This window comes from Myotis yumanensis, unplaced genomic scaffold (genome assembly GCF_028538775.1).
Source record: "Myotis yumanensis isolate MYYU_CA2020_CCGP unplaced genomic scaffold, mMyoYum1.0.hap1 SCAF_7, whole genome shotgun sequence".
NCBI lineage: Eukaryota > Metazoa > Chordata > Mammalia > Chiroptera > Vespertilionidae > Myotis > Myotis yumanensis.
Genome location: NW_027223758.1, coordinates 32,240,259 through 32,265,525, shown reverse-complemented (window position 1 = coordinate 32,265,525; position 25,267 = coordinate 32,240,259). Strand labels below are relative to the sequence as shown.

The 25,267-nt window shown below is 49.8% G+C and overlaps 2 protein-coding genes across 5 annotated transcripts; one reads left to right on the top strand and one right to left on the bottom strand.

The window, feature by feature from the left end:
- Positions 1-368: 368 nt before the first annotated feature.
- Positions 369-5,642, bottom strand: TMEM74B (transmembrane protein 74B). Of its 3 annotated transcripts, none has more exons than XM_070421466.1 (2): positions 5,269-5,642; positions 369-1,347 (listed from the first exon to the last, which is right to left on the bottom strand). In XM_070421466.1, the coding sequence occupies exon 2, from the start codon at positions 1,304-1,306 to the stop codon at positions 608-610; it is 699 nt and encodes a 232-aa protein (XP_070277567.1). In that variant the 5' UTR covers positions 1,307-1,347; positions 5,269-5,642; the 3' UTR covers positions 369-607. The 3 variants fall into 3 exon arrangements, with proteins under 3 accessions (XP_070277567.1, XP_070277568.1, XP_070277569.1); XM_070421467.1 differs by lacking the exon at positions 5,269-5,642 and adding an exon at positions 5,026-5,098; XM_070421468.1 differs by lacking the exon at positions 5,269-5,642 and adding an exon at positions 2,076-2,128.
- A 326-nt stretch (positions 5,643-5,968) lies between these two features.
- CUNH20orf202 (chromosome unknown C20orf202 homolog) lies at positions 5,969-24,816 on the top strand. 2 transcript variants are annotated; one of them, XR_011472238.1, is made up of 2 exons: positions 5,969-6,109; positions 23,411-23,455. XR_011472238.1 is itself a non-coding variant. In XM_070421469.1 (2 exons), exons 1-2 carry the CDS (start codon positions 21,521-21,523, stop codon positions 23,642-23,644), a joined length of 300 nt encoding a protein of 99 aa, XP_070277570.1. In that variant the 5' UTR covers positions 21,460-21,520; the 3' UTR covers positions 23,645-24,816. The 2 variants fall into 2 exon arrangements, 1 of the variants encoding a protein (XP_070277570.1); XM_070421469.1 differs by lacking the exon at positions 5,969-6,109 and adding an exon at positions 21,460-21,586 and having other exon boundaries at positions 23,411-24,816.
- Positions 24,817-25,267: the final 451 nt, after the last annotated feature.

The window sequence follows — 25,267 nt, the reverse complement described above, 5'->3', positions numbered from 1 at the left end:
GGCACAGAGAATGGTCAGTACCTGAAGGAGTGGCCAGAGGCAGGTAATGGGCGCTCATCCTAGGGCAGAACTGGAGGCGCCCAAGGAATCGTCCAGTCCAACCCTCACTTTACAGTCAGGGGGACAGAGGCCTGGAGAGGGGAGAGTCACCCCAGTGCTGACTTCTCCCCTCATTGTGAAGCCACCTTCCACCTTAGATGGTCAGGGCTGAAAGGGGTCCCTCCAAAGTCGCCCAGCACCCACACTTTGCTGATGAGGACTGTATACAGAGATTCTGGAATTTCCCAAGGCATGAGGAACAGGATGGGCAGCCTTTCAAACTGCTCTCAATTGTCAGAAATGCCAAGAAACCTCATCCTCCAAGGGCAGCAGTTTCTGAACTTCTGTATTTTTAGCAGCAGAAGCCATCTCCGAACAAAACTTATACAAAACCTCAAGCTACAAAACAGATGAGGGGGCCACCCTCTGCAGGGGAGCCTGAGCCCGGCCCTGGCCTCCCCTTCCAGCACCCAAGACTCCTGCCCCAGGCCCCTGTGTGGAGCTCAGTCTAAAACCCAAGGCCTTGGGGGGCTTGTAGCCTTGGGTTTCAGATCAGGGGAGCTCCTAATTAAGACCCCTGGAGGGTGCGGCTGGTCTCTGAGACCTGGACAACTTCGTTTTCCACCAGGCCCTGGCCCCCATCCCCACTGAGCTGTCTCATGCGCAGGTTAATGGAGCCATAGGTCTTCCTGGAGCCCCTGTAGGGGACGAAGGCCGGCCGGCGGTAGAGCTCGCCCTTGCACAGGGAGATCATCAGCAGCACGGACAAGAGCATGCCGCCCACTGTGAGCAGCCCCAGGCCCGCGATAATACACTTGTCCAGGTGGGAGCCCAGGCGGGCGTAGTACATCTCTAGTCGTTCCATCTCCCGCGCTGTCACCGAGTCCGGGTTGACATGGGCCTCACGGGGAATGGCATACGCTGTCACCACCAGGAGGATCCCACTCACCAGGAAAACCAGAGCAGAAGCAAAGCCATAATCCACCGGGCGGCTCACGGGCTCCAGGCCTGGCCCTTCTTCTGAATGCAGGGACAGGTCATCCCGCTGGGATCGGGGCCTTGAGGGTACACCCCCGGGAGGGCTGGGGGAGCTGCCGAGTCTGATGTCCCCAGGGTTCTGGAAATGGGTCTCATGCTCCTCCGAGGAGAAGCAGGCGTTCTCCACACCCTGCCTGGATGGGGCCACGAGGCCTAGAGGAGCTGGTCTCCTTGGGGTCTGGGGACCACTGCTCAGTTTCTTCAGTTCCAGACCAGGGGGAGATGCCATTGGGAAGGAGGGCCCCAGCTCATCCCTTGGCCCCTTGGCAGCTGGAAGAGAAAACAGAAAGTCAGTAGAATTTAGCAAACCTCGACCAAGATCCTGCTGGTGTTGGACGGCACACTGGACCCCAAGCGATGTGCAGATGAGCCAGGCACAGTTCCCACCAGGGGGAGCTGCCAGAGAGTGGGGAGGTGGGAATGAGACAAAGACAACCCGTGCTAGGATCCTGCTCCACGCCTGGCTGGCAGGTGGCTCTGGGCAATTCATTTATCCTTTCTGGGCCTCCGTTTCCCCATCTATTAAATGACGGTACTACTACCCCTCCCTTATTTAATGGGGCTGATGTAGGGATTGAGATAATCCATATAAAGCTCTCATGACAATAAGTGCTTGTAAGGATCAGCGACGGGCTATTTTATGATGGAGGGAACTTAGACACAGTGGCTGTCAGGTTTAAATCCCAGCTTCACCACTTGGGCTTGGGCAAGCGATGTGGCCTCTCCACCCTCAATTTTCTTATCTGTTAAATGGGAATAAGCGAAGTGCCTCCCTCACAGGGTCAACTTGTGGGTTTCATAAAATAATGCATGTAAGGCCCAGCCAGTTCAATTAATGGACACCATTGTGATGAAGTGAGGATGGCGAGGAGCAGGGGAGGGATAGAGGTGATGGTGGTGATGTGGGAACAAAGCAGAGAAAGTCAGGGAAGATTCCGGGAGTGGGCGGCATTTGAGCCAGATCTGAGAGGATGAGTGGGGATAGGGGGATGGGGTACCTCACAGGTCAGCTGGAATCCACTCTCAAAGGACTCTACACCGTCAGGCCAAGGAGTCAGGGAGGTGAGCTGTGGCGACAGGGAGGACTGCCTAGGTTTCAGAAAGCTCTTTCTGGCTGCTGTGTGGAGGCCAGGGGTCCAGGGAGGACTCTGATGTGGTCAGCGGAGGCACGGATGGGGACTGAGAGGAAGGAGCATACTTGAGAGCCATGCTGAAGTCAAAGCCAAACACCTTCATGTAAGTAGAAGCTGGGGGTTGGAGGGGGCTGGCTGAGGACTGCAGATGGGGAGATAGAGGGGGAGGGGGAGGAGAGGGGTGGAGGAGGGGGAGGGGAGGGGGAGGAGAGGGGAGGGGAGGGAGAAAGGGAGCACGCTGCTCAAAGAGGAGGTATCCCACCCAAAACCAGAACACACTCCCGCACAGTCAGACAGGTAGACAGCGCAAGTGCATTCCTGCCAAAGGATACCAATTTATGGGTCATGGGCCAATGTTGGCTCACAGAAGTTTCAGGGGGGGTTTTGTTTGTTTGTTTCTGGTCTGTCCATTTGTTTTTGGTGAAGTATTTGCCAATATATAAAAAGCAAAATATTTTACATTTTAAGCTTTGGGTTCCTGGCTTCTCTTATAAAATGAATAATCTCAACACCCTAGGCACCCATTTCCTCACAACACCTCAGCTGGAGTTGATGGAGGCCTCCTGTTAGCAGATTCAGTGCCACCCCTCCCAGGTCCCATCGAAGCCCCCTTCCCCACCTGGCGTGTAAAATTCCCGGTCCCACAGCAGAACTCCTCTGTTCCCCACACACCCGATGTCCTGGGAGTACAGACCCAGGGCCCCAGGCACACAGACCCAAGTCCCCACACTGTACAGAGACCCTCCAGTTGCAGAGTGGCTCACACGCTCTGGTGTGTCTACATACACCCATACACATGATTCTAGATGTCTCTGTGCGCTCTCATGCCTGAATTTATTTTCCAGTGCATTGTTGTTCCGTGTGTGTGTGTGTGTGTGTGTGTGTGTGTGTGTGAGAGAGAGGGGGGGGGGATGGGGCAGGGGAGAGGGGATATGAGTTAGTTAATGAAGTGAAAACTGAATGAAATGAATGAGTGAATAAATGAAACTCAAAGAGCCTCAGTGCAGGAAGACACGTTTTTCTATCTTTCTGATCTTTTTTCCAACATGGACTTGCATTGGACACCTCTTAGCTCACACAGAGCCTTTCATCTGAGTACAAAGCCTGTTTCCACTTACAACCCAATTCTATCACCACATTCTTCTTTCCTGAGTTCCCGTTTAGTAAGTGTTTACTGAGCACCTCCACTCCCTGTTGGGCCCTACAGTGGGCACTTCCCTCCGGAGTATCTGCTATAACCCTCACCAGCCCCGAGCGAGCGCAGGAAGTACTCTCTCCACTTGACAAAACGTGGCCAAGGTCCCATGGAGTGCATGTGGGCACACGAAGGCAAGCACAGCTTCTTGTTATCACCTGCAAACCTGCAAACCCACACACTCCTGCACCAGCGGCATCATTCCACCCGCCCTCGCTCTAGACTGACTTTCTCCTACTACTTACCAGCCACTATGAGCAGCTTGAGGGCAGGGAGGGATATGTGTGGATTCCGTCTGGATCTCCAGCCCCCTGCCCAGGGCTTAGAACACAGGCAGTCCCCAGGAGTGGCTTGGCAACCTGCCCAGGGAGACAATCTCTCCCACACAAGGATAAGGGAGGCCAACTCAAGGCCAGGCCCAGCTGACTGCTCCCACTAGCAGTAAAAGGAGAGGAGAGATAGATTGTTTGGCTTTTCTACTCTGCACCAAACGCATTTTCCTGAGTGCCCTGCACAAACAGGGACTGGTGATGACAGCTGCTGCCAGTGGGTGTCCAGATGTGCCCCCACCCCCAGTTTTCAGCACTCTCCAGAGAGCTCAACTCCAGGAACCACCTTCCCAGCTTGGCGCACGGATGCCTCCGTATCCCAGAGGAAATCCAGGGCACCCAGATTCTGGCAGCAGGGCTTTCACCAGCAAGAACCCAAAACTTTTTCCTCAGGATGCCAGAGTTAGGAAGAGGGCAGAGAAAAGGGGAGTCTCTCTCACACAACAGGTTCAGAGATGCCCACATGCCCAATCAATAACCCAAAACATAAGGAGAAACGGGCAAACTGACAAAGATGCTGGAGTCCACTGCTCACATGGCAACTGTACCAGAGACACTCCAATTTCACCTGCAGTCCCACAAGACCTGAGAGGCACCCCCCAGTCGTACAGTCACACCCCAGGGGCCGTTTCCACCCGCAGCACCCACAGACATGGGGAGCCACACGGTGTGACCCACAGATTCACGGGTCACACAGGCAATCACACCCAAAAGGGATAAGGCTGGACACACACACACACACACACACACACACAGTTAACTACCCCCAGGACTGCTAAGGTCTACGCCAGACCCACCCGGGGCCCAGCACCCCCATCAACTCGCGCGCACTAACACGCGGAAAGACAGACGTAGAGCCGGCGTGGATGAAGCTTCACAAAACCCAGTCGACAGATACACGCACGAGTTGTACACAAAGACTTGGGGCGCGCACAGACGCACACGCAGGTCCTCGCTGTTACACCCAAAGTTCCGCGCAGGAAGCGCCAACACCCGGCTGCCCGCCGCACCGGCGCACCGCCTGCCCGCAGCTCACACCCCTTGCTCCTGCCCTTGACCACTAACGCGGCCGGGCCGGGCCGGGCCGGGACAGACGGAACCGGGCCGAGCGGCGCCTGTAGAAGGACTGCCTGGCGGCCCAGGGAGACCAGGTCCGCGAGGACCGGCGTGCGCCCTGGTCCCCTCGCCGCGTGTCCTTCGGCCGGGCCGCGAGGTCAGCGAGCTCTCCTCGCCGCCCTCCCCGCCTCGGGCCTCCGCCTCCCGCCGCCCCGCAGTCGTCCCCGCGGCGTACCTGTGCCGGGCCTCCTTCCCTGCCTCCCCAGGCGGGCGGCTCTGCGCCCCGCGGCCGCGGACGAAGGCGAGGGCGCGTCCTCCCCGGCGCCCACCCACCTCCCGGCAGCCGGCGCCCGCCCGCCGGAGTCTCCGCTGCGGCGCAGCCCGGGAGGCGCGGGCCCGGCCGCCACCCGTGTGCCTCCCGCAGCTCCCGCCCCCTTCCCGGCCCGGCGCGGAGCCGCTGCTGCCGAGGCGCACGTACCTGCTCGCGCCGCGCGGGGCTGCACGGCGGCGGCCGCTGGGGGCTCCGGGGAGGAGGGACACGAGAAGGGGAGGGAGCCGGGGATCGCCGGACGCAGCGGATCGAGCTACGCCCGCGGCCGGCGAGGGCGCCGGGAGAGTTAGCGTGGGGAGGGACGGGGAGGCCGGGAACAGACGGGGGTGAGGAGCGGGGGACATGGCGCCATCCTCCTCCCCTCCCCTTAGGGCTTATCTGCGGAGTGGGGGGACCGAAGCTCCAGGGCGCAGGGGCGGGGTCTGGGGGGGGGGCTGCTGAAGGAGACCCCTCCCCGCCGCTTGCCAGTCTCCACCGCTGGGGCGCCCCGCCTGCGCCAATCTCAGACGCCGCCTCCCCGCCCCAGCCCTCCCCTCTCTGCCGGGCACACAGCCCCCAGGTAGGACCTGGTCCTTAGGTGCCGGCGGTCTTCACTGACTCGTGCGGCTCCGCGGCTCGAGGGCGCCACCTGAAGGCTGGAAGAAAGCCATTGAGACACCCCCACCCTCCCCACCACCAACCACCTTTCCCCTGCTCTTCTTTCTCAGTGGGACAGTGGGGTGCACGGCCCCAGGGCCCCAGCGAGGTGCTCTCTTGGTCCCCGGGAGCCCTGCGCGGTGGGGTGAGTGAACAGGTGGTGAGTAGGGGTGACTTTCACGGTTTTTTTCCTTTACAGGGTCTCGATTAAGGTGGATTAAGTGAGGTGCCCAGAGCACAAGAGTTAAAGAGATGCTCCTCGTTTTGGGCGCCCAGGCCAAGTCCAAAGAGAAGTTTGGTCTGAAGGTCATGGGCTCCTGGGAAGACTCGGTGGCCGCCAGCGTGGCCTCAGGTAAGTGCTCTTGCTCTGTGAGCCTCAGTGTTCGCCCTGCTGATGGGATCCTGAAAGTGCAGGCTCCCGGGGCCCTGAGGGGTTAGCAGAGGTCCGCCATCCAGAAAGGTAAGTAGGGGAGGTGCCCTGTCCTGGCTCCCCGAGCCACCTTATTGGAGAGCCTGCCCTGTCCTGACCTGCTCCAAAGGCCTGTGCGGTCCTCAGCAGCCAGGAGGGTCCTCAGCAGCCAGGAGAGCCGAGGTCACCCGGGAAGCCAGATGTCTGCGCCTTTGAGGAGGGAGAGCGAGGCAGGGCCTCCAGGGTTGGGAAGGCTTCGGTCTCTGCGTGCCTTCCAAAGGGCTGGCTTGTCAGGCACTTCGAGGGGAAGCTAGCCGCAACACCTCGCTCCAGAGCGAATCCCAGCGGTGCCACTCACAGCTGTGGCCTTGTGCAAAAGGCTCCCCTCTCAGAGCTCAGTTTCCTCATCTGCCAAGTGGACTTCGTAAGGGTTTGGGGGATTAGATGAGATACTCCCTATAAAGCACTTACATTTTCCTCCCTCCCTCACGCACGGCCCCACCTCAGAGCCATTGCCTCCGCTGTCCCTTCTGCCTGGGACACTTCCTCCTGAGATCCCCAGACTCACTCTCTTACTCCTTCACGTCCTTGCTCAAGTGTCACCTTCTCAGAGACTTCTTCCCAGACCATCCTTTGTTTTGTTTGGGGTTTTTTAAAAAATATATTTTATTGATTTTTTACAGAGAGGAAGGGAGAGGGATAGAGAGTTAGAAACGTCAATGAGAGAGAGACATTGATCAGCTGCCTCCTGCACATCCCCCACTGGGGATGTGCCCGCAACCAAGGTACATGCTCTTGACCGGAATCGAACCCGGGACCCTTCAGTCCTCAGGCCGACGCTCTATCCACTGAGCCAAATCGGTTAGGGCTCGTTTTGTTTTTAAATATGTTTGTATTTAGTTTAGAGAGAGAAGAAGGGAGAGGGAGAGAGAAACATCAATGAGAGAGAATCATTGATCTGCTGCCTTCTGCACACCCCCTACTGGGGATTAAGCCTGCAACCTGGGCATGTACCCTGACCAGGAATCCAACCAGTAACCTCTTGGTGCATCAGGACATTGCTCAACCAACTGAGCCACACCAGCTGGGCCCCAGACCATCCTTTGAAAAATAACATGCCCCAGAACCCTTTACTCCTTGATTTTTTTCTCCATAAATTGATCAACTCCAGACACTAGCTTATCTTTGTTAATTGTCACTCCTACCAAAAATAATTGCAGGAAGCAGAGGCTTTACCTGTTTCCCTCCCTGCTGTATCCCTAGAGACGAGAAACAGAACCCATACATTGGAGGCCACTAATAAATATTTATTGAATAGAGAATGGAGAAAATAGGCAAATATTTGCTGAGCATCTATTCTTTCCCCTTTTAAATCGGAGTCACCCATAGGCTGTGCTACATAGCAAACACTTTTTTTCACAGACAGCATAAATCTAGGGTACAAATAAGAATTATAGGTCCACAGTCCCTTTTTAGAGACCTTTTTCAGAATTTAGAATTTTAAGAGTTTAGAAAGATGACATGATACGTATACTACAATTTATAGAATACTCCAATGTAGTCTGGGATAGCATCCCCAAATGAATGGATATTCACACTAAGCGGGCTAGATAAAGACTATAAATAGCCTCTTATCAGTTCAGGAAAGGTTTTGCCACAAAATCACTTGGGGGAGAGAACTTAGAGCTTTGGGGGTTGGGAGTTCTGGATAAGGAGCTGTAGATGTGTGGGAGAACAGAGGACTTTCAGGCTGCCTGAGGCACCTCTCTTGATGTGCAGTTGATATGTTTGCTATTGATATTATTTTCTCCTAAGAAAAACTAGTCCAGAATGAATTGCTAGTAATCATTTGAGCTTAAAAATATGACATTTTAAAGTAGTTTATCTCCAGCTGGTTTGGCTCAGTGGATAGAGCGTCAGCCTGCGGACTGAAGGGTCCCAGGTTCAATTCCTGTCAAGGGCACATACCCAGGTTGCAGGCTCAATCTCCAGTAGGGGGGCGTGCAGGGGGTGTGCAGGAGGCAGTTGATCAATGATTTTCTCTCTCATCATTCATGTTTCTATCTCTTCCTCCCTCTCCCTTCCTCTCTGAAATCAATAAATATATATATATATATATATATATATATATATATATATATATATATATTTTAAAGTAGTTTAGCCCAGCCGGGGTGGCTCAGTGTATTGAGCATCTTCTCATGCACCATGAGGTCACTGTTTTGATTCCTAGTCAGGGCACATGCCAGGGTTGCAGGCTGGATCCCCGGTAGGGGCCGTGCAGGAGGCAGCTGATCAATGTTTCTCTCTCGCTGATGTTTTTAATCTCTCTCCCCCTCTCCCTCTTTCCAAAAAATCAATAAAAACATATTTTAAAAAGTAGTTTATAAAATCAGTTGTGGCCCTAGCCGGTTTGGCTCAGTGGATAGAGCGTCAGCCTACGGACTCAAGGGTCCCAGGTTCGATTCCGGTCAAGGGCATGTACCTTGGTTACGGGCACATCCCCAGTAGGGAGTGTGCAGGAGGTAGCTGATCGATGTTTCTCTCTCATCAATGTTTCTAACTCTCTATCCCTCTCCCTTCCTCTCTGTAAAAAAATCAATAAAATATATTTTAAAAATAAAAAAATAAAATCAGTTGTGTATAGGTTGTCCAGTAAACCCCCCTTGGTTGGTCTATCTGAACAAATGAAAAATCAGACTTATGCAAACCTGTCACCCATTTCCTCACTCACTCATTCTTCTGTCTGCTTTATTTACCATCATCCTCCCACCCCTTTCCTTTGCCCTATTTTTTCAAGCCCCGGTTTAAATTATACCTTTCCTATCATCTCAGCTCCAGGTGTCTCAACCCACACTGATCTTCCCTTCCCTGCTTACTTTACCTGAAATCCTGCTGTCTATGGAACAGGTCAATCATTGTTTTATGCACATTTGTTTTAAAAGCTTTGTTTCCCCAGCAAGACTATGTCTGCCTTAAAGGAAAGACAGGAACTATATTGTATACTTCATCTACATCACCCACTGTATCTTTCATCCACAGTGTTTCTGTAACTTCTATAAATAAAAAGAGGAACTTTGTAAAACATGAGTTTTGGGGTCAAGTGAATTTGAGAAATGCTGAATAATTTGTTCCCTGTCGGAGATTTGCAAAGCATATTGGCCTTAAAGGCTCTAAGGTAGTGGTTCTCAACCTTGGCTGCACATTAGAATCACCTGGGAATCTTTTTAAAATCCTGATTTCTGGGCCTCATCCTCCGGAAATTCTGTTTCTTTGTTACTAATGTTGTGGCCCCACCCCATAACAAAGAAACAGAATTTCCGGAGGATGAGGCCCAGAAGTCAGGATTTTAAAAAGATTCCCAGGTGATTCTAATGTGCAGCCAAGGTTGAGAACCACTGTCTAAGGAGTCCTTCTCTAAAGAAACCTGTGTTAGCTTTATCAACCACACATTTCCTATTCACGGTTGACCGCAGAACTCCCCTTTTCACTAGGAATATCCTGCCAATCTTTTTTTTTTTCTTTGTTTAGTTTTTTCCATTTATTTTAATTAAAAAAAATCTATTTACCCCATTTCTTCCCCCAACCCCCACCTCTGGCAACCACCAATATGTTCTCTGTGTCTATGAGCTTGGGTTTATTTAATTATTCATTTGTTTGTTTATTTATTTATAGATTCCACATATAGGAGAGATCATATGGTATTTGTATTTTTCTATCTGACTTATTTCACTTAGCATAATACTTTTGTTTTTCAAATATGTTTTTATTGATTTCAGAGAGGAAAGGCAAGGAAGAGAGAAATAGAACCATCAATGATGAGAGAGAATCATTGATCAACTGCCTCCTGCATGCCCCAACTGGGGATCGAACCTGCAACCTGGGCATGTGCCCTGACTGGAAATCCAACCATGACCTTCTGGTTCATAGGTTGACGCTCAACCTTTGAGCCACATCAGCTAGGAAAAAATTCAACTCTTGAAAGATAAAATAGTTTAAAATTTTATTCTGAGCACAAGTTTAATATCTTTCTTTAGTGGTATACTTTTATTCCTTTCTCTTTGCCTTTTGTGTATTTACTATAGGTTTCGCATTGTAGTTATCATGAGGCTTACATTTAACAACTTATATCCATAACAATCTATTTTAAGTTGATAACAACTTATATTTGATGCCGTTTTAAAACTCAATATTATTACTATCCCTTACACATTTCATTTTTGATGTCACATTTTACATCTTTTTATCCTGTGTATCCCTTAAATAAGTATTGTAATCCTAGTTGATTTTACTACTTTTGTCTTTTAACCTTCATAGTAGTTTTTTAAGTGATTCATTCACTACTTTCCAGTGAGATTTATCCTTTCATATACATTCTTGCACTAACAAGTGCCTTTTTTTAGCTTAAAGAAGTTCCTTTAACAACTGTGTATATATGTTACTTTAACATTTCTTGTAAGGCGGATTTAGTGGTGATAAACAACTTTAGCTTTTGCCATTCTGGGAAATTCTTTATCTCCCCTTCACTTCTTAGTTGGAAGTTTTATTCTTTTAGCACTTCGAATATATCATACCATCTCTTCTGGCCTGTCAAGTTTCTGCTGAAAGATCTACTTATAGTCTGATAGGGGTTCCCTTGTACATAATAAGTTATTTTCTCTTGCTGCTTTTAGTATTCTCTACTTAGCTTTAAATTTTGACATTTTAGTTATAATGTGTTTTAGTGTAGGTCTCTTTGGGTTCCTCTTATCTGGAACTCTCTGGTATTCCTGGGACTGGATGTGTTTCCTTCCCCAAGTTAGGGAAGCTTTCAGTCATTGTTTCCTCAAATAATACTTCTGCCCCTTTCTCTTTATCTCCTCCTTTATATATAATGCAAAGTGTCCCTCGGAAGTTCGACCGGGAAACCGGGAGTTTGATCGCTCGCTATGATGTGTGCTGACCACCACGGGGTGGCACAGAATGAAGGAAGGCCCCAGCCAGCAGCCAGAAGGCCCTGATTGGCCCTGATCGCCGGCGAGGCATAGGGACCCTACCCATACACTAATTTCGTGCACCGGGCCTCTGGTTCTCCTATAAGTCCCTTGAGCTATCTTCACTTTTTTTCTTTTTTCTTTTGCTGCTTTAATGGGTAACCACTGCCTTGTCTTCGAGTTCACTGATTCTGTCTTCAACTTCATCTAGGAGAGACTTGGAGACAATTCACCATAACCCCCACCCCAGGTGCAGTGACTCACAATGAGTGGGACTCAAAACCCAGAGCTTCTCCTTTAGGATCAAAGGGTTTGAACCCCCACATTGGGCATTCCAACTTTTAAGACATACATTTGAGAGATGAGCCCCCAAAATGTCTAACTTTGAAAACCAATGTGCCTTCCATCCTGAGACCCACAAGACTGAAGCAATTTGAGAAACTGCTCTTAAAGGTCTCACTTGCTCAGCCCAGGGCCCAGCTCAGAGGCAGCCGGCCGTGCCCAGACTTAAAATGAAGGAGGTTCACCTGCTTGTGTTAAAGCGTCAGCCTGGGAGCCAGGCATCTCATTTAACACACGTGTCTGGGAGTCTGCTGGGACTGTCCAGGGATGGAGACTGGCAGGTGCCATCTTCACACTCGCCCTGTGCCATGCTCGGAGCACCAGCAGCTCCCAGAATGGAGCTTTTGCACACGTCTGATGTCCCAATTTCTGTGGCTGCTGCCGAGGGGACACCTCCTGTTGCTTGGCTCTGGAGGCCAGAGAAGCCAGGGACTATAATAATTGGTGTCACCCAGAAAGGAACTTATGCCCTTCACTGCACCCCAATGTTTATGACTACTGCCGACGGACACCTCTACCTCTTCTGACTCTGGTGGCCAGTGGGGCTTATGCTCGTGGGTCCTACAGGACTATAACCACTAGAGAGTTTTAACAGCCACCCCAGCACACAGCAAGGGACAACAGACCCAAGAGCTTGGTTAGCTAATCGTCATGCCTGTTAGCTAATCATCATGCCTGAGGCCTGAGGGGCAGGATTCTCATTAAATATGCATCGAGGGGCCGATTGTAATCCTTTCTAGAGACCCCTGAGGGGGTCTTTGTGCTCACCTTCTGACGTGCTCTGGAGCACCAGTGTCTCCTGAAGGGAGCTTTACATGAGTCTGCACTGGTTTTTGCAGCTTCTGCCCAGCGGACACCCCTTGATTGCCTGGATCTGGTGGCCAGTGGGGCTTGCATTCTGGGACCATGGCAATTGGAAAGTTCTTGGAGAGCTGCTGCCCCCGGGGCATTGCACACACAGTGGACTGAGGCTGACGCCCCAGTCTTTCTGTGCAGGAGGCCTCTTTGCTTGCCCTGAAGCTTTGGTCTGAGGGACAGGCTTCAGGTCTGACACATGTTTAGTGGCCTAGAGAGTTCCTCTCAAGGAGCATGGGCTGTGGATGCCATCTCGGCGCTCCCCGTCTACCTTGCTGCAGCTCACCAGTATCACCCAGAAAAGACTTATACACTCGTCTGGAGCCCTGATTTTTGCAACTGCCACCCAAGTGACACCTCCAGATCACCTGGCTCTGCTGGTCAGTAGCAGTCCCACGGACTGTTTATATTTGCATACTTTTAAAAGCCGGTGCCCGAGGATCTGGCTCCCAGTCAGCCTATGTCTAGGGGCTGAGATCCTCCCCTTTAGGACGCTGACAGGTCTTGGCATATCCTCAACTACTGGGAGCTATTAAGAATATAATAGAGCCTTAGCCAGCTTGGCTCAGTGGATAGAGGGTCGGCTTGCGGACTGAAGAGTCCCGGGTTCGATTCCAGTTGGGGACACATGCCTGGGTTGCAGGCTCAGTCCCCAGTTGGGGGCGTGCGGGAGACGGCCGATCAATGGTTCTCTCTCATCATTGATGTTTCTCTCTCTCTCTCTCCCTTCCTCTCTGAAATCAATAAAAATATATTTTTAATAAAAGAATATAACAGGCTGCTTGGACAAGTACAAAGGTTTGAGAGACAGCCCAGAGCTGAGGCAGGGCTGAATCACAAAAGTTCATGTCTTACACAGGCCCCTCCTTCAAGACTGGGAGAGCTGGTTGCTTCATCTACTGTAGAGAAACCAACACAGAGAGTCAAGCAAAATAAAGAGACACAGGAATAGGTTCCAAATGAAAGAACAAGACAAAAACCTCAGGAAAAAACCTTAATGAAATGGAGATAAATCATTTACCCGATAAAGACTTTAAAGTATTGGTCATCAAGATGCTCACTGAACTGGGGAGAAGAATGGTGAACACAGTGAGAACTTCAACAGAGAGAGGATGAGCCCCTGTTATATACTGTTAACTAGGTAGACATCATCCCCACCCTCAAGAAGCTTGATTCTAGCGGGAGAAAAGGAAAAGGAAACATAACACTGCTGTTGTAGTAAGTGCCACAAAGCAAAGGTGCATAGGCTGCGCAAGCCCGAAACAGTGCTGACCTAGCCTGGGAGGGAGATGGGGTGACTCCCCAGCAGAAGCGAGGACTGAGCAGAGATTGGAGAGATGAGTAGGAGGCAGCCAGGTAAAGAGGGCCAGGAAGAGAGACCCAGCAGAGAGACTGGCCTGGGCAAGGGCCCTAGGAGAGAAGGGAGTATGGTGAGTGTGAGGCTCGGAGGAGAAGAGCGTGGTTGCCATGGAAGCGCAGAAAGGAAGTGGGAGGAGAAAAGGCTGGACTGTCAGCAGGCCAGGTCACTGCAGAACCTTGTGGGCCAAGGTGTTAGTTCTTTATCCTCAGAGCAGTGAGTAGCCACTGATCAGTGAGAGTAAAGGCTTAACATCTTTTCCTCTTTTGCCTGAGAATTGTACCTTTCGTTAACTGTCTAGCACTGTCTCCTTGGAAACACATAAACATGTGTCCACTATGTTACTAGGCAACATTGCTGTGATAAAAATGACCCCTGAGGAGGAGGCTGGAATGATCCATGTGGTAATGGATTGGAGATATCAGTATGAACTCGTGCTTGGCTCGTATAGATGCAGATGACTCCATATAGAAATATTTATAGATATGTAAGTTATATACACCGGGTTAGTATACATCAGTGATGGCGAACCTTTTGAGCTCGGCGTGTCAGCATTTTGAAAAACCCTAACTTATCTCTGGTGCCGTGTCACATGTAGAAATTTTTTGATCTTTGCAACCATAGTAAAACAAAGATGTATATTTTTGGTATTTATTTTATATATTTAAATGCCATTTAACAAAGAAAAATCAACCAAAAAATGAGTTCGCTCGTCACCTCTGACACGCGTATCGTAGGTTCGCCATCACTGGTCTACATGCATGATTTCCTTTCTCTGTCAGCCAAAGGTCCTAGAAGCAATGAGACTGCGTAACAATAAGCACACCTCGTGCCCACATCCTGGTTTCTAATGCCATTCTCCAGTAAAAGGGAATCAGGGGGAAAGGGCTGACTGTAGGCCTGGGGCAGGAAATATACAAGATGAGCTTGGAGCATCATATAGTGCCAGAAACTAAGGAAGTGCTTAAATAAACAAACCTCTCTCTCTCTCTCTCTCTCTCTCTCTCTCTCTCTCTCTCTCTCTTTCTCTCTCTCTCACACACACACACACGTTGTGGTATGTCAAAGGACATAGGGACCAATTGGAAGAGCTCCCAATGGCCAAACCTGGAAAAATTTGATCAACAAAATAAATAAAGGAATATTGGATTATACCCTAAAGTATGATAAATGAAAAAATGGGATAAATCTCCCATGAAAGGGAGTTGGGGTGGGAGGCAGAGCAACTTTGCAGGGGAGAAACCTGACATGCCTGCTGACCTCCGGCAGGTGATCAAGGTCAACAACGGTCAAATCATATTGACAGTACATGCCCTTGATATAATGTGATGAGAGTGGCACTTTGCCCCTGTGGTTTTCCTCCCCAGTCCCATAGCCCTAGTCTAGCCATGAGATGAGCATAAAATAAATCCCAATGGAGGGACATTTTTCAAAATACCTGAGCAGTACTCCTCAAAACGATCACGGTCATCAAAAATAAGGGAAGTCTGAGAAACCGTCCGCCAAGTGGAGCCTAAAGCGACATGATGACTAGATGTAGCATGTTATCCTCAATGTAATCCTGGAACAGAAAAAAAGACATTAGCTAAACACTAAAGAAATCAGAATAAAGGACTTCAGCTAATAATGCATCAATATTAGTTAACTAGAGGCCTGATACACAAAAATTCATGCAAGAGTAGGCCTTCCTTCCCCCGGCTGCCAGCACCGGCTTCCCTCTGGCACCCGGGACACAGGCTTCACTCTGGCCCCGGCTTTGTCTGGAAGGACGTCTGGAAGGATGTCCAGTCTAATTAGCATATTACCCTTTTATTATTATAGTTTAATTGTAACAAATGTATCATACTGATATAAGGTGTTAATAATAGAGGAGATGAGTATGAGGATATGGGAACTCTCTCTACTACCTTCCCAATTTTTCTGTACTCTAAAATTGTTCTAAAAAATGAAGTTTTTTGCCCTAACTGGTTTGGCTTAGTGGATAGAGCATCAGCCCACAGACTGAAGGGTCCTGGGTTCGATTCCAGTCAAGGACACATACCTTGGTTGCAGGCTTAAAAGATCCCCGGGCCTGGTTGGGGGGCATGTGAGAGTCAACCAATCAATGTGTCTCTCTCATCAATGTTTCTGTCTCTCCCCCTCCATTCCACTCTCTCTAAAAATTAAATAAAGTGGTTTTTTAAAGACACTGATTGGTAAATTACATCTGGGCTAGAAGGAATTATAAATGCATGGCAGGAAGTCATACTTTGGGCTTCATGAACTGGTGACACATATAACTGGGAAGGTGCAAAGATGTTGGCTCCATGGGACATGAAGCTTTTAAGCCAGGATGGCTCCTGTACCCATCGGATGGGGATCTCACGGCCTTGCACCTACACTGTACTGCCTGCTGGATGGCAGCGAGGACTGCTGCTGAGAGAGGAGTGCCTGATGCTAGCATTCGTGGGGTGCCATGCTAGCAAGCTGAGGTTTCTGAACTCTATCCTGCAGCATAGGCCAATGCCAAGTGGGGCTTAGGATCATCTCCTGAGCCTGAGGGTGTATTTGAACCAAAGAAGACCCTTTGTGGACATTGTGGTGGGTGGCAATGAGCAGGAGAGAGGTTTGCATTTTGAAAATATCCTCCCTGTGGCTGCTCATTCTCCCTCAGGTGCAAGGAGACAAGAGAGAAAATAGAGACCACTTCATTTCTGTCACTCAGGAAAAAAAATTCCTTTAAAGAATAATTTAAAGACAAATATACATAAATCAAAGCAGAGATGGTAGGCAAAAATTGAGGAGGAGGTACATGAGTAGCAGAAGTTTGAAAAAATACAGATCAAATCTGACCCCCTGCGTTCTAGGTGAGAAAACTCTGAAAACAGCCTGCAATGTGTCAAGGGGAATGATATGAAAGAATAGCCCCAGTAAGATTGAGATTTCGCTAGGTGAAGGAAGGCGGGGGGCGGGGGTGCGGGGAGGAAAAGTATTCCTGGAAGAGGTAACAACACTTAACAGGCTCAGAGGTGAAGTAATAGTAATGAGTTACTTGTGTGTGTATTTTAGTTTACAACCACTTATATGGGCCTCCCTGTATGCCAGGCACTGTTCTAAGTGCTTTTCGAATATTAACTCAGTCATCTTAACCACCGTGTTCTGTGGGTGCATCATCCCCATGCTCCCCCTAGTTGGCACGATGGCAGGTGCTCACGTGGGAGGAAGGGAGGGTGGAAGGGTTTGAGGGCTCTAACATGTGGAAGTTTCTTCCTGCTACACATCTGCCTCATGTATATTTTACTAAGTTGGGGAGAGGGCTAAGGTGCCTAGAATAGGAGAGGGGACAGCCCCAAGGGCGGGGAGGGCCCTAGACTGGGAGTCAGAAATGGGGGCAGAGCTAAATGACACCTCTGAGTCCACTTGCCCCGTCCAAGAGATGGGAACTCTGCCCATGTGCCTCAGGGCAGGTCACTACACCTCTCGCATCTCTGTGAGCCCTGTGAGCGTCACGGGGGTGCGCTCTCTGCTATGAACTTCACGGAGCTGTTGTGAGGAGCAGGCCAGGTCCTGAACAAGAAAACACTTGGAAGAAAATAAAATAGGTGGGAGGATTATAGAAAGGGCCGGGGGGCGGGGGGGGCGGGGGGGGCGGGAATCAAGGGACCTGACTTCTGCCGCTATATTTTTAAGGACATTGGTTTGACTCCTGTATTAAATAGTGTTTTTAATAAAGCAGAACTTAATTCTGTCTCATGTAAAAGTATACTTGGCAGTTAAGCCTGGCATGGTGGCTTCATCAGTCACAAGAGACCTGGGTTCCTGCTAGCTTGTTGCTCTGCCATCCTCCACTTTGTGGTCCAAGACGGCTATGCCACCTCCAGCCCTTGTGGCTGCATTCCAGTCAGCAGGAGGATGAGGGAAGAGGCAGGGCCCCTCCTTCTTCCTTTTAAGGGCACAACCCAGAAATTGCACAGATCACTTCCATTTGTATCCCATTGGCCAGGATTTAACCACATGGCCACACTTACCTACAAGGGAAACTGGGGCTGTGTCTTTGCTATGAGTGACTAGGAGAAGGGATATCAAAGGACAACCGATGTTTGCCACAGCTGCTGAATGGCTTGGGCAACTCGTATCTCCATCTGAGCCACAGTTTCTTCATTTGCAAATCCCTTCATTCTTTCACTCATGTATTCATTCTACATATCCTATATAATAAAACCCTAATATGCAAATTGACCAAACAGCAGAACGAGTGGTCACTATGATGTGCACTGACCACCAGGAGGCAAACGCTCAATGCAGGAGCTACCCGCTGGTGGTCAGTGTGCTCCCACAGGGGGAGCGCCGCTCAGCCAGAAGCCAGGCTCACGGCTGGCAGGTGCAGTGGTGGTGGCAGGAGCCTCTCTCGCCTCCGCTGCAGGCAGGTGGTAAGGAGTGAGGGGTCCCAGATTGCGAAAGCCCCAGACTGTGAGAGGGATGTCTGACTGCCGGCATAGGCCCGATCCCCGGCGATTGGGCCTAAGCCGGCAGGTGGACATCCCCTTAGAGGTCCCAGACTCTGAGAGGGCGCAGGCCGGGCTAAGGGATCCCCTCCCCCTCAGTGCATGAATTTCGTGCACTGGGCCTCTAGTACTAGTATATGTGCCAGGTTTGTGTTACAAAGTACTATTTTTGAACCACTTGACTGCTAATGGGTCCTCTTACCAGCTGGACCATAAGCCCCATGAGATCAGCTGTGGGGCTCTTTCTTGCTCACCGCTGTACCCCAGCATCCCTGTACCCCCAGCATCAGTGCAGGGTCTGACACATGGAAGCCATATTATTAGCTGCCCATGGATGATGAATAGATGGCGATTCTGGCTTTTGTATTTGGTGGAGACATTTTTCCTTGCTCAGAGTTTAAGTTCCTTCCTGTTCCAGGCCTCCTGGCTCCCCCTTCCCTTATCCCCACATGCCAAGCCTTTCTGAGCTTATGAAGTAAAATGAGCCAGAATCCCAAGATTAAAAATAAATGAAAGTGCATCAGAACAAGTTAACCAGGAGAAATGGCTTTCCAGGTGATCAGGTGTCAGCACTGGAGGCCAAGGACCGAGCGCCAGACTCCAACTGCCACGCACTCCTATCAACCCTCCACTGTGTCAGACAGAGAACCCACTGGGCCTGCCCAGGAGCTCAGCAGATGGCTGGCTCGAGCCCCTGCCTGGCGCTCCGTCACTTCAAAACAACAGGCAAGGTCTTCCACACAGGTCAGGGGGAACAGGTTCTAATTCCAGCCCTGCGGTGGTGATCCTGAGAAATCCGTGCCTCTTTGTTTTGTTTTGTTTTTTCAGTCCTCATCAGAGGAGTGAAGATATTTTTTTCATGGATTTTTAGAGAGAGTGGAAGCAAGGGGGAGGAGAAGAGAGAGTGAGAGAAACATCAACATAAGAGAGACACATCAATTGATTCCCTCCTGCTCGTGCTCTAACTGGGGGTGCGGGGGGTGGGGTGGGGTAGGGGAGGAGGAGGAGGATTGAACCTGCAACCGAGGTATGTGCCCTTGACTGGAAATTGAACTGGCGACCCTTCGGTCCTCAGGCAGACGCTCTAACCACTGAGTACACCAGCCAGGGCCAGGGCCTCTTTGAATGTCAGTTTCCTCATCTAGAAAAGGGGGCGAATAGTAGGATCTATCTGTAATCAACTATAAAATGCAAATAACAATGGTGTCTCCCTCGTAGGCAGAGGTTCCTAAACCTCCTCAGTTCACAGCACCCTTAGCATGTCAGTAATTTTTTCACAGTGTGCCAGGCCCAAAGAAATACCTAACAGTTATTAAGCAATTCGTTTTAAACAACTTAATAATTGTAGTTTACACAGTACCCAACAGAGGTTATTATTTTCTTCAAATTTTTAAAATACTTCGTTGTGCATCTGTGAGATTTCTGCCATACCTCAGGGTGCCTCGGCACATGGTTTGGGAATCGAAGCCAGAAGGTTTTGAAGATGAAATGAAGTTATGGATGCCATGATACCTGGTCTGTAGTCTACATTATCCTTCAATTCTCTAGTTCTTTCTGGGTCTCCTGCCACGGCCACACAGCCATACTTCCTGTCTCCAGCTCCCACCGCCTGCTGGTTTCTGCTTGCCGCCATTCCTCTGGGCCCCTCCAGGCCTCTGGCCCCACTTCTGAACTAACTTCCTTCCTGGTGCAGATTGTTGGTCCCACTTCCTCACCCCTCCCCAACTCCACACACTTGACGTGACCTCTTCCTGGGTGGAGTGTGCATCCCTGCCCCTTAACCTTGGACTTGGCCATGGGACTCACTTTGCCCAATGGAATGTGTTGAAAGTGAAAGTTCTGAGCGTAGGCTTTAAGAGGCCTCACGTGGTTCCACTTGCTCTCTTATTCTTTGCCATTGAGAGGGGAAGAACACACCCCAGTGGCCCAGTGATTCGAGGAGGAGGACAAGAGTCCCATGAAGCAGGCTCAAATCTGCAGATCTGAAGTCTGATGCAGACCACCCCCACCAACCCACCAACTCAAAGGTGAAAATAAACACTTGTTGTTTGAAAGCATGGAGTTTTGGAGAGGTTTGTGACAGTGTCCTTGTGACAATCCAACCTCTCTACCCAGTTCCTACAGCTGAACCTGGCTCACAGTAGGCACTCAATAAGTGATTGTGGAAAGAGAGAATTAAAGGGTATCCACTTCAGCCCTCGCCAGTTTGGCTCAGTGGATAGTACGTCAGCCTGTGGACTGAAGGGTCCTGGGTTCTATTCCGGTCAAGGGCACATACCTAGGGTGCAGGCTCGATCTTTGGCCCTGGTCGGAGTGCGTGCAGGAGGCAACCAATCAATGTGTCTGTCTCACATGGATGTTTCTCTCTCTGTGTCTCTCCCCGTCCCTTCCACTCTGTAAAAATCAATGGAAAAAAATCCTCGGGTGAAGATTAACAACAATAAAAGGATATCTGCTTCATAGCAAGTTGTGAAGAATAAATGGGGTGTCAGTTAAGGCTGTGTTTGCCCAATTAAAACTGGGGTTCACTGTCTCACAAAACAGGCAGATGCTATTGGTGATTCTGTGACTCAGTGATCACAAAGCCTATGCAGTGTTCTTGCCCTTTGTCTTACTTAGGGGTGTAAGCTGGTTACTGTAGCTCCAGGCATCACACCCACATTCAAGGCAGAAAGATGGGGAAGAAAGGGGAGCATCGCTGACACTCCCTTTTGCCAGCTAGACAAAAGTTTTCCTAGCAGTCTCAAAGCAAATTTCTGTTTTGATCCCATTTGCTAGAAATGGGCATCCCAGAAGCAGGGGGACTTGGGGAGTGAACATTCCCCTTTATCTAGACGCGATGGATAAGTGAGGAAGGGAGGGAGGGACTGGGGACATGGCAGGAATAGATGGAGTATTTGCCCCAAGTGAGATTTCATATATAAATAATAGAAATACATGTTTTAGAGGGAGAGACTATAGATATATATGTCACTTGGAGCCCTCAGAAGAGGACCCCTATTCTCATAATAATTGTTGTTTTCATCATGTAAAGCTTTGCAGTCTCTGTAATCCTATTGGCATCAGAGCTTGGATTCTGGAACTCGCAGGCACGGAGGCACTGTTATCCAATGGTCTCCCTCCTGCCCTCCCTACTTTTTCTCTTTAGAGCACTGAAACCCTTTTTTTTAAAAAAAAGCCCTACATTTTCCAATGTGAGCCACTTCCTGGTCTCATTAACTTCATCCTCAGTGATTTGGCCAGACTCTGCTTCCAGCCTGAAGCAGGCAGGAGACTGTGTAAGTCAACGGTCTGTCAGGCTCATCACCAGGCCAGCGTCAAGGTCCCTCCCAAGGACACTGAGATGAAAACAGCAGAAGAGCCAACTGCGAGTCTTGGGCAGACCCTGGAGTGGCTGCGGAAGGAACTGGTAAGGCTCTGCATTTCTTTTTACCTGACGCCTCCACCCCACGTATGCCAAGGTTTGCTGGTCCCCCTTCCCAGGTGCCCCATTGGCTGGGACAGAGGCTGCAGGCTGGGGTATAGGCCCTGCAGGCAGCCCTCTGGGACCAGCCACACAGTGCACAGTCGCCACCTCAGGTACAGGGATAAGTAGGTCATGGCCTACATAGGAGGCCTTGGGTGCACTGCGTGCCAGACCGGTTTCAGAAATTACACTGAGTCCTGGGTATGTGCCCAGCTCTGCTGCTGTGTGGCTTCTACCAAGTGGCTTTACCTCTTTGAGCCTCAGTTTCCTTATCATAAGATGGGGGTAACAGTTGTACCAACACTGCAGGGGTTACTGAAAGGATTCGGTGAGAAGATGGTGTCATTCGCTCAGTGTCTGCTCGGCACGTCTGCTACAATCCTGATCCAGGTGGCTGTGGAGTATAGCTGCTGTCTTAGCCTGGGTGTGCTCTGTGTCCGCCTGGGGCAGAGGCTTGCACAAGGATTGGGGTACTAACAATTCATTTTGTAGGTGCAAGCCCAGAGCAGTGAGAGTGAGGAAAATGGGGAGTGGAGGCCAAGGGCATATGCCCAGGTTGTGGGCTCGATCCCCAGTGAGGGACTTGCAGAAGGCAGCCGATCCATGATTCTCTCTCATCGTGGATGTTTCTATTTCTCTCTCCCTCTTCCTTCCTCTCTGAAATCAATAAAAATATATTTTTTAAAAAATGTGTGGGAGGAAAACCCTAAAATTGAGAAAACATAAGCAACGTTTTCCCAGGAGTTAGGAAGGGATGGCTGTGTGTTCTCAGGGGTTTCCTCTTTCTAGCTCCCTGCTCTCTTGGTGTTATTACTACTGCCTGCAGGGTGTACTTCGCTTTAATATGAAGTCACTATCTCCTTAATGCCTATAAAATGATTTGTTAGTGAGGGTGATAGCATGTAAGTGGGGCTGTAAATAAGGAGAATCATGTTTAATATTGATGATGATGATGATGAAGATCATCACAGATCTTGGTAGTTCCGCATGCCCTCTTTAGAGTGGGAACTAATTCATCCCATCCTCATAATGTTACTGGACCGAAGTCTGTGTGCCCAACGCTTCGAAAGGCCAAAACTCAAAATGTCGGGGTTTGGAATAAGGAAAGGTTCATTGATCAAGAAGGCACCCACCGAGAAGATGGGAGACCTGGGGGTGCCTCAGATCCATCTTGCCCACTGGACCAGGCCAAGGGTTCTTAAGGGGCTATGAGGAGGTGCTGGTGCTGCTGGGGCACGTCTTAGAGGACCTCGGAACCTGGCCATCGGTGGTAAAAAGGCATCAACACTGGATCTTCCTGGACAACAGAACCCTGACTTCTGAAAGGATTCCAGCGTTCAAGTTCCGGTTATGTCCTGGTCCTGTGGTTCTGTGAGGTGCGGGCTGGGGCATGGGAGGTGGAGGATGGGAGGTGGGGCGGGCGGTGGTGGTTGTGGTGAGACCTTGGTTCTGGGTGCAGCTGGAGGCCAAAGTTCTCTCCTCTGTGCCGTGCTCCGGCTGCATGATTGTGGTCTTGGTCTGCTTTGCTGAAAAGCAAGTCAGTATCTCGTTGAACAGCAGAGGACCATTTTGAGCTGGTTACAGTAAGAGCCTTGGGAGGTAGGTAATTTGCTTTCCGCTTTGCAGATGAAGAAACTGAGGCTTTGGTGCAAACGGCTTCTTTGAGCTTGTGGGCTTGTCTCCGGCGAGACAGTAATGAGAACAGGCCTTCCAGGGGAGTGTCCAGTGCACTGCCCGCCCCTCGCAGACCTGTTCTCTCTCTCCCAGGCCGAGATGCAAATCCAAGACCAGAAGCTCCTGCTCACACTGAGGCATCTTCGCAGTGTCCTGGAGGAGCTGCGCTCCGAGAGTGCCCACTGGGAGGATGCCGTGTCCAGCAGAGAGACATCGCCCATCAGAGCTCGAGCAGGGTCCGAAGGCCGGGGTCACCAGCCCGTGTCGTCCAGGCGGCTGGCCCAGCTCCGCCAAGGGGTAGATGGCCGACGAAGCTCCCTCCCCTAACTGGTCAGAGAAGACCCTGGGCTTGAACCCCTCACCACTAATCTAAGTTTTGTGATGCTGTTGGGGTGGGGGACACTGGGATGGGAGTCAGGAAGTCCCTAGGTTCACCTCTGTCCTCATCTACTAAATGTCCCTGGACCCCTCACTCAACTTCTCTGTGTCACTGGTTCTTTCTCTGTCAGTTATGAGCATTTTTTGATGAGGCACAAATAAGGTATTGGGTGTGAACATGCTTTGAAAAACACAAATATGTGACATGGTTCTGGAAAGCACCATCAGGTAATCCTATCCTTGGGAATTTCTCAAAAAGTAATTGTTAGGACCAAGAGCTCAGTGTGTGAGGAAGTTTATCTAGTCTTGCCATGGTGACAAGCAGAAGCCTGTGTAAAGCTTGATGGTTGTTTTCTGTCTTCCAACCGGACTTCTCATTCCCCTTTATCTGAAAGCAACAGACGCTGTCACCATTCTGGCCCTGGCCGTAGGGATGGACATGTGATCAGGCCTGCCCAATTATAATGCATGGCCACTCTAACAACAGGATTGGCTAAGTGGGTTGGCTGAGTGGGTCAGCACAGCCAATCACAGCCCTTCTCTGGGATTGCTAGCTGGATGCTTGTTCTATTGCAGTTGCAAAGCTGGGGCTGCCAGAGGCCATGTAACCTGCCAGGTGGGGAAGGCCTGTCTGTGCTTAGAAAGGAAGAGGCTAATCTTAAAAGAGTAGAGAGAGGACCACACAAGAGACAGGCTGAGAGGTAGAGTGCTTGCTCGTTTTAGTCCCTGGTTTCAGGTCCCAGTTCAATGAGTTACTCCTGCATTCTTTCCAGTGACTGAGGCCAGTGAATTCCACCACCACCACACACACCAATTTGTTTTTGCTTAAGCAGCTTTGAGTAGGGTTTCCCTCATTTGCAACCAAAACAGTCCTGAAGAATACAATCCAGATGTTCACAGAAGCAAAGGAGGGGAGTGATGAAGAAAACAGCATTTCACTCATTCAGGGTTGGCAATAACAACCCTGTAATAGCAGGCAACAAGGTTTATGATGTGGCAGAACATTCAGTGGGATGGGGTGCTGGAGTTATAACTTTGAAAAAACAGAAGAAGTGAAAATAAAAAGCCCTGTTCTTAGGATGGTCTGATGATTGGTAGGCCTTTTTATTTTTTAAAATCGACTTGCATGTTGTTAGCATATTGTTTTTATGGTTTTGAAAAAGTAAACTCATTGCATACAAACACAGAGTGTGGGGGATTTGCATTATATGTACAGTGTCTACAGCCAGACTAATCGAAGACTTTTTAAATATAATAGTTGATAATATAAAAATACTTCTCTATTGACAGCTAAATGGATAAGCAAAATGTGATATATACATAAAGTATAATTTCATTCAGCCTTCAAAAGGAAGGAAATTCTGGCACATGCTACAACGTGGATGAACTTCAAAGGCATTATGCTGAGTGAAATAAGCCGGTCAGTCAGAAAAAGGACAAATACTGTATGATTCCGTTTACATGAGGTGCCTACAGTAGTCAAATCCATAAAGACACAAAGTAGAATAGTGGTTTCTAGAAGCTTGCAGAGTGGGAGTGGTGAGTTTAATGGGTACTGAGTTTCAGTTTTGC

Excerpts from the sequence above, each read along its gene's own strand:
- TMEM74B (XM_070421466.1), bottom strand. The coding sequence starts at position 1,306 with ATGGCATCTCCCCCTGGTCTGGAACTGAAGAAACTGAGCAGTGGTCCC.
- CUNH20orf202 (XM_070421469.1), top strand. The coding sequence starts at position 21,521 with ATGAAAACAGCAGAAGAGCCAACTGCGAGTCTTGGGCAGACCCTGGAG. Across the intron at positions 21,587-23,410 it reads AGTGGCTGCGGAAGGAACTG|GCCGAGATGCAAATCCAAGA; the intron begins GTAAGGCTCTGC and ends TCTCTCTCCCAG.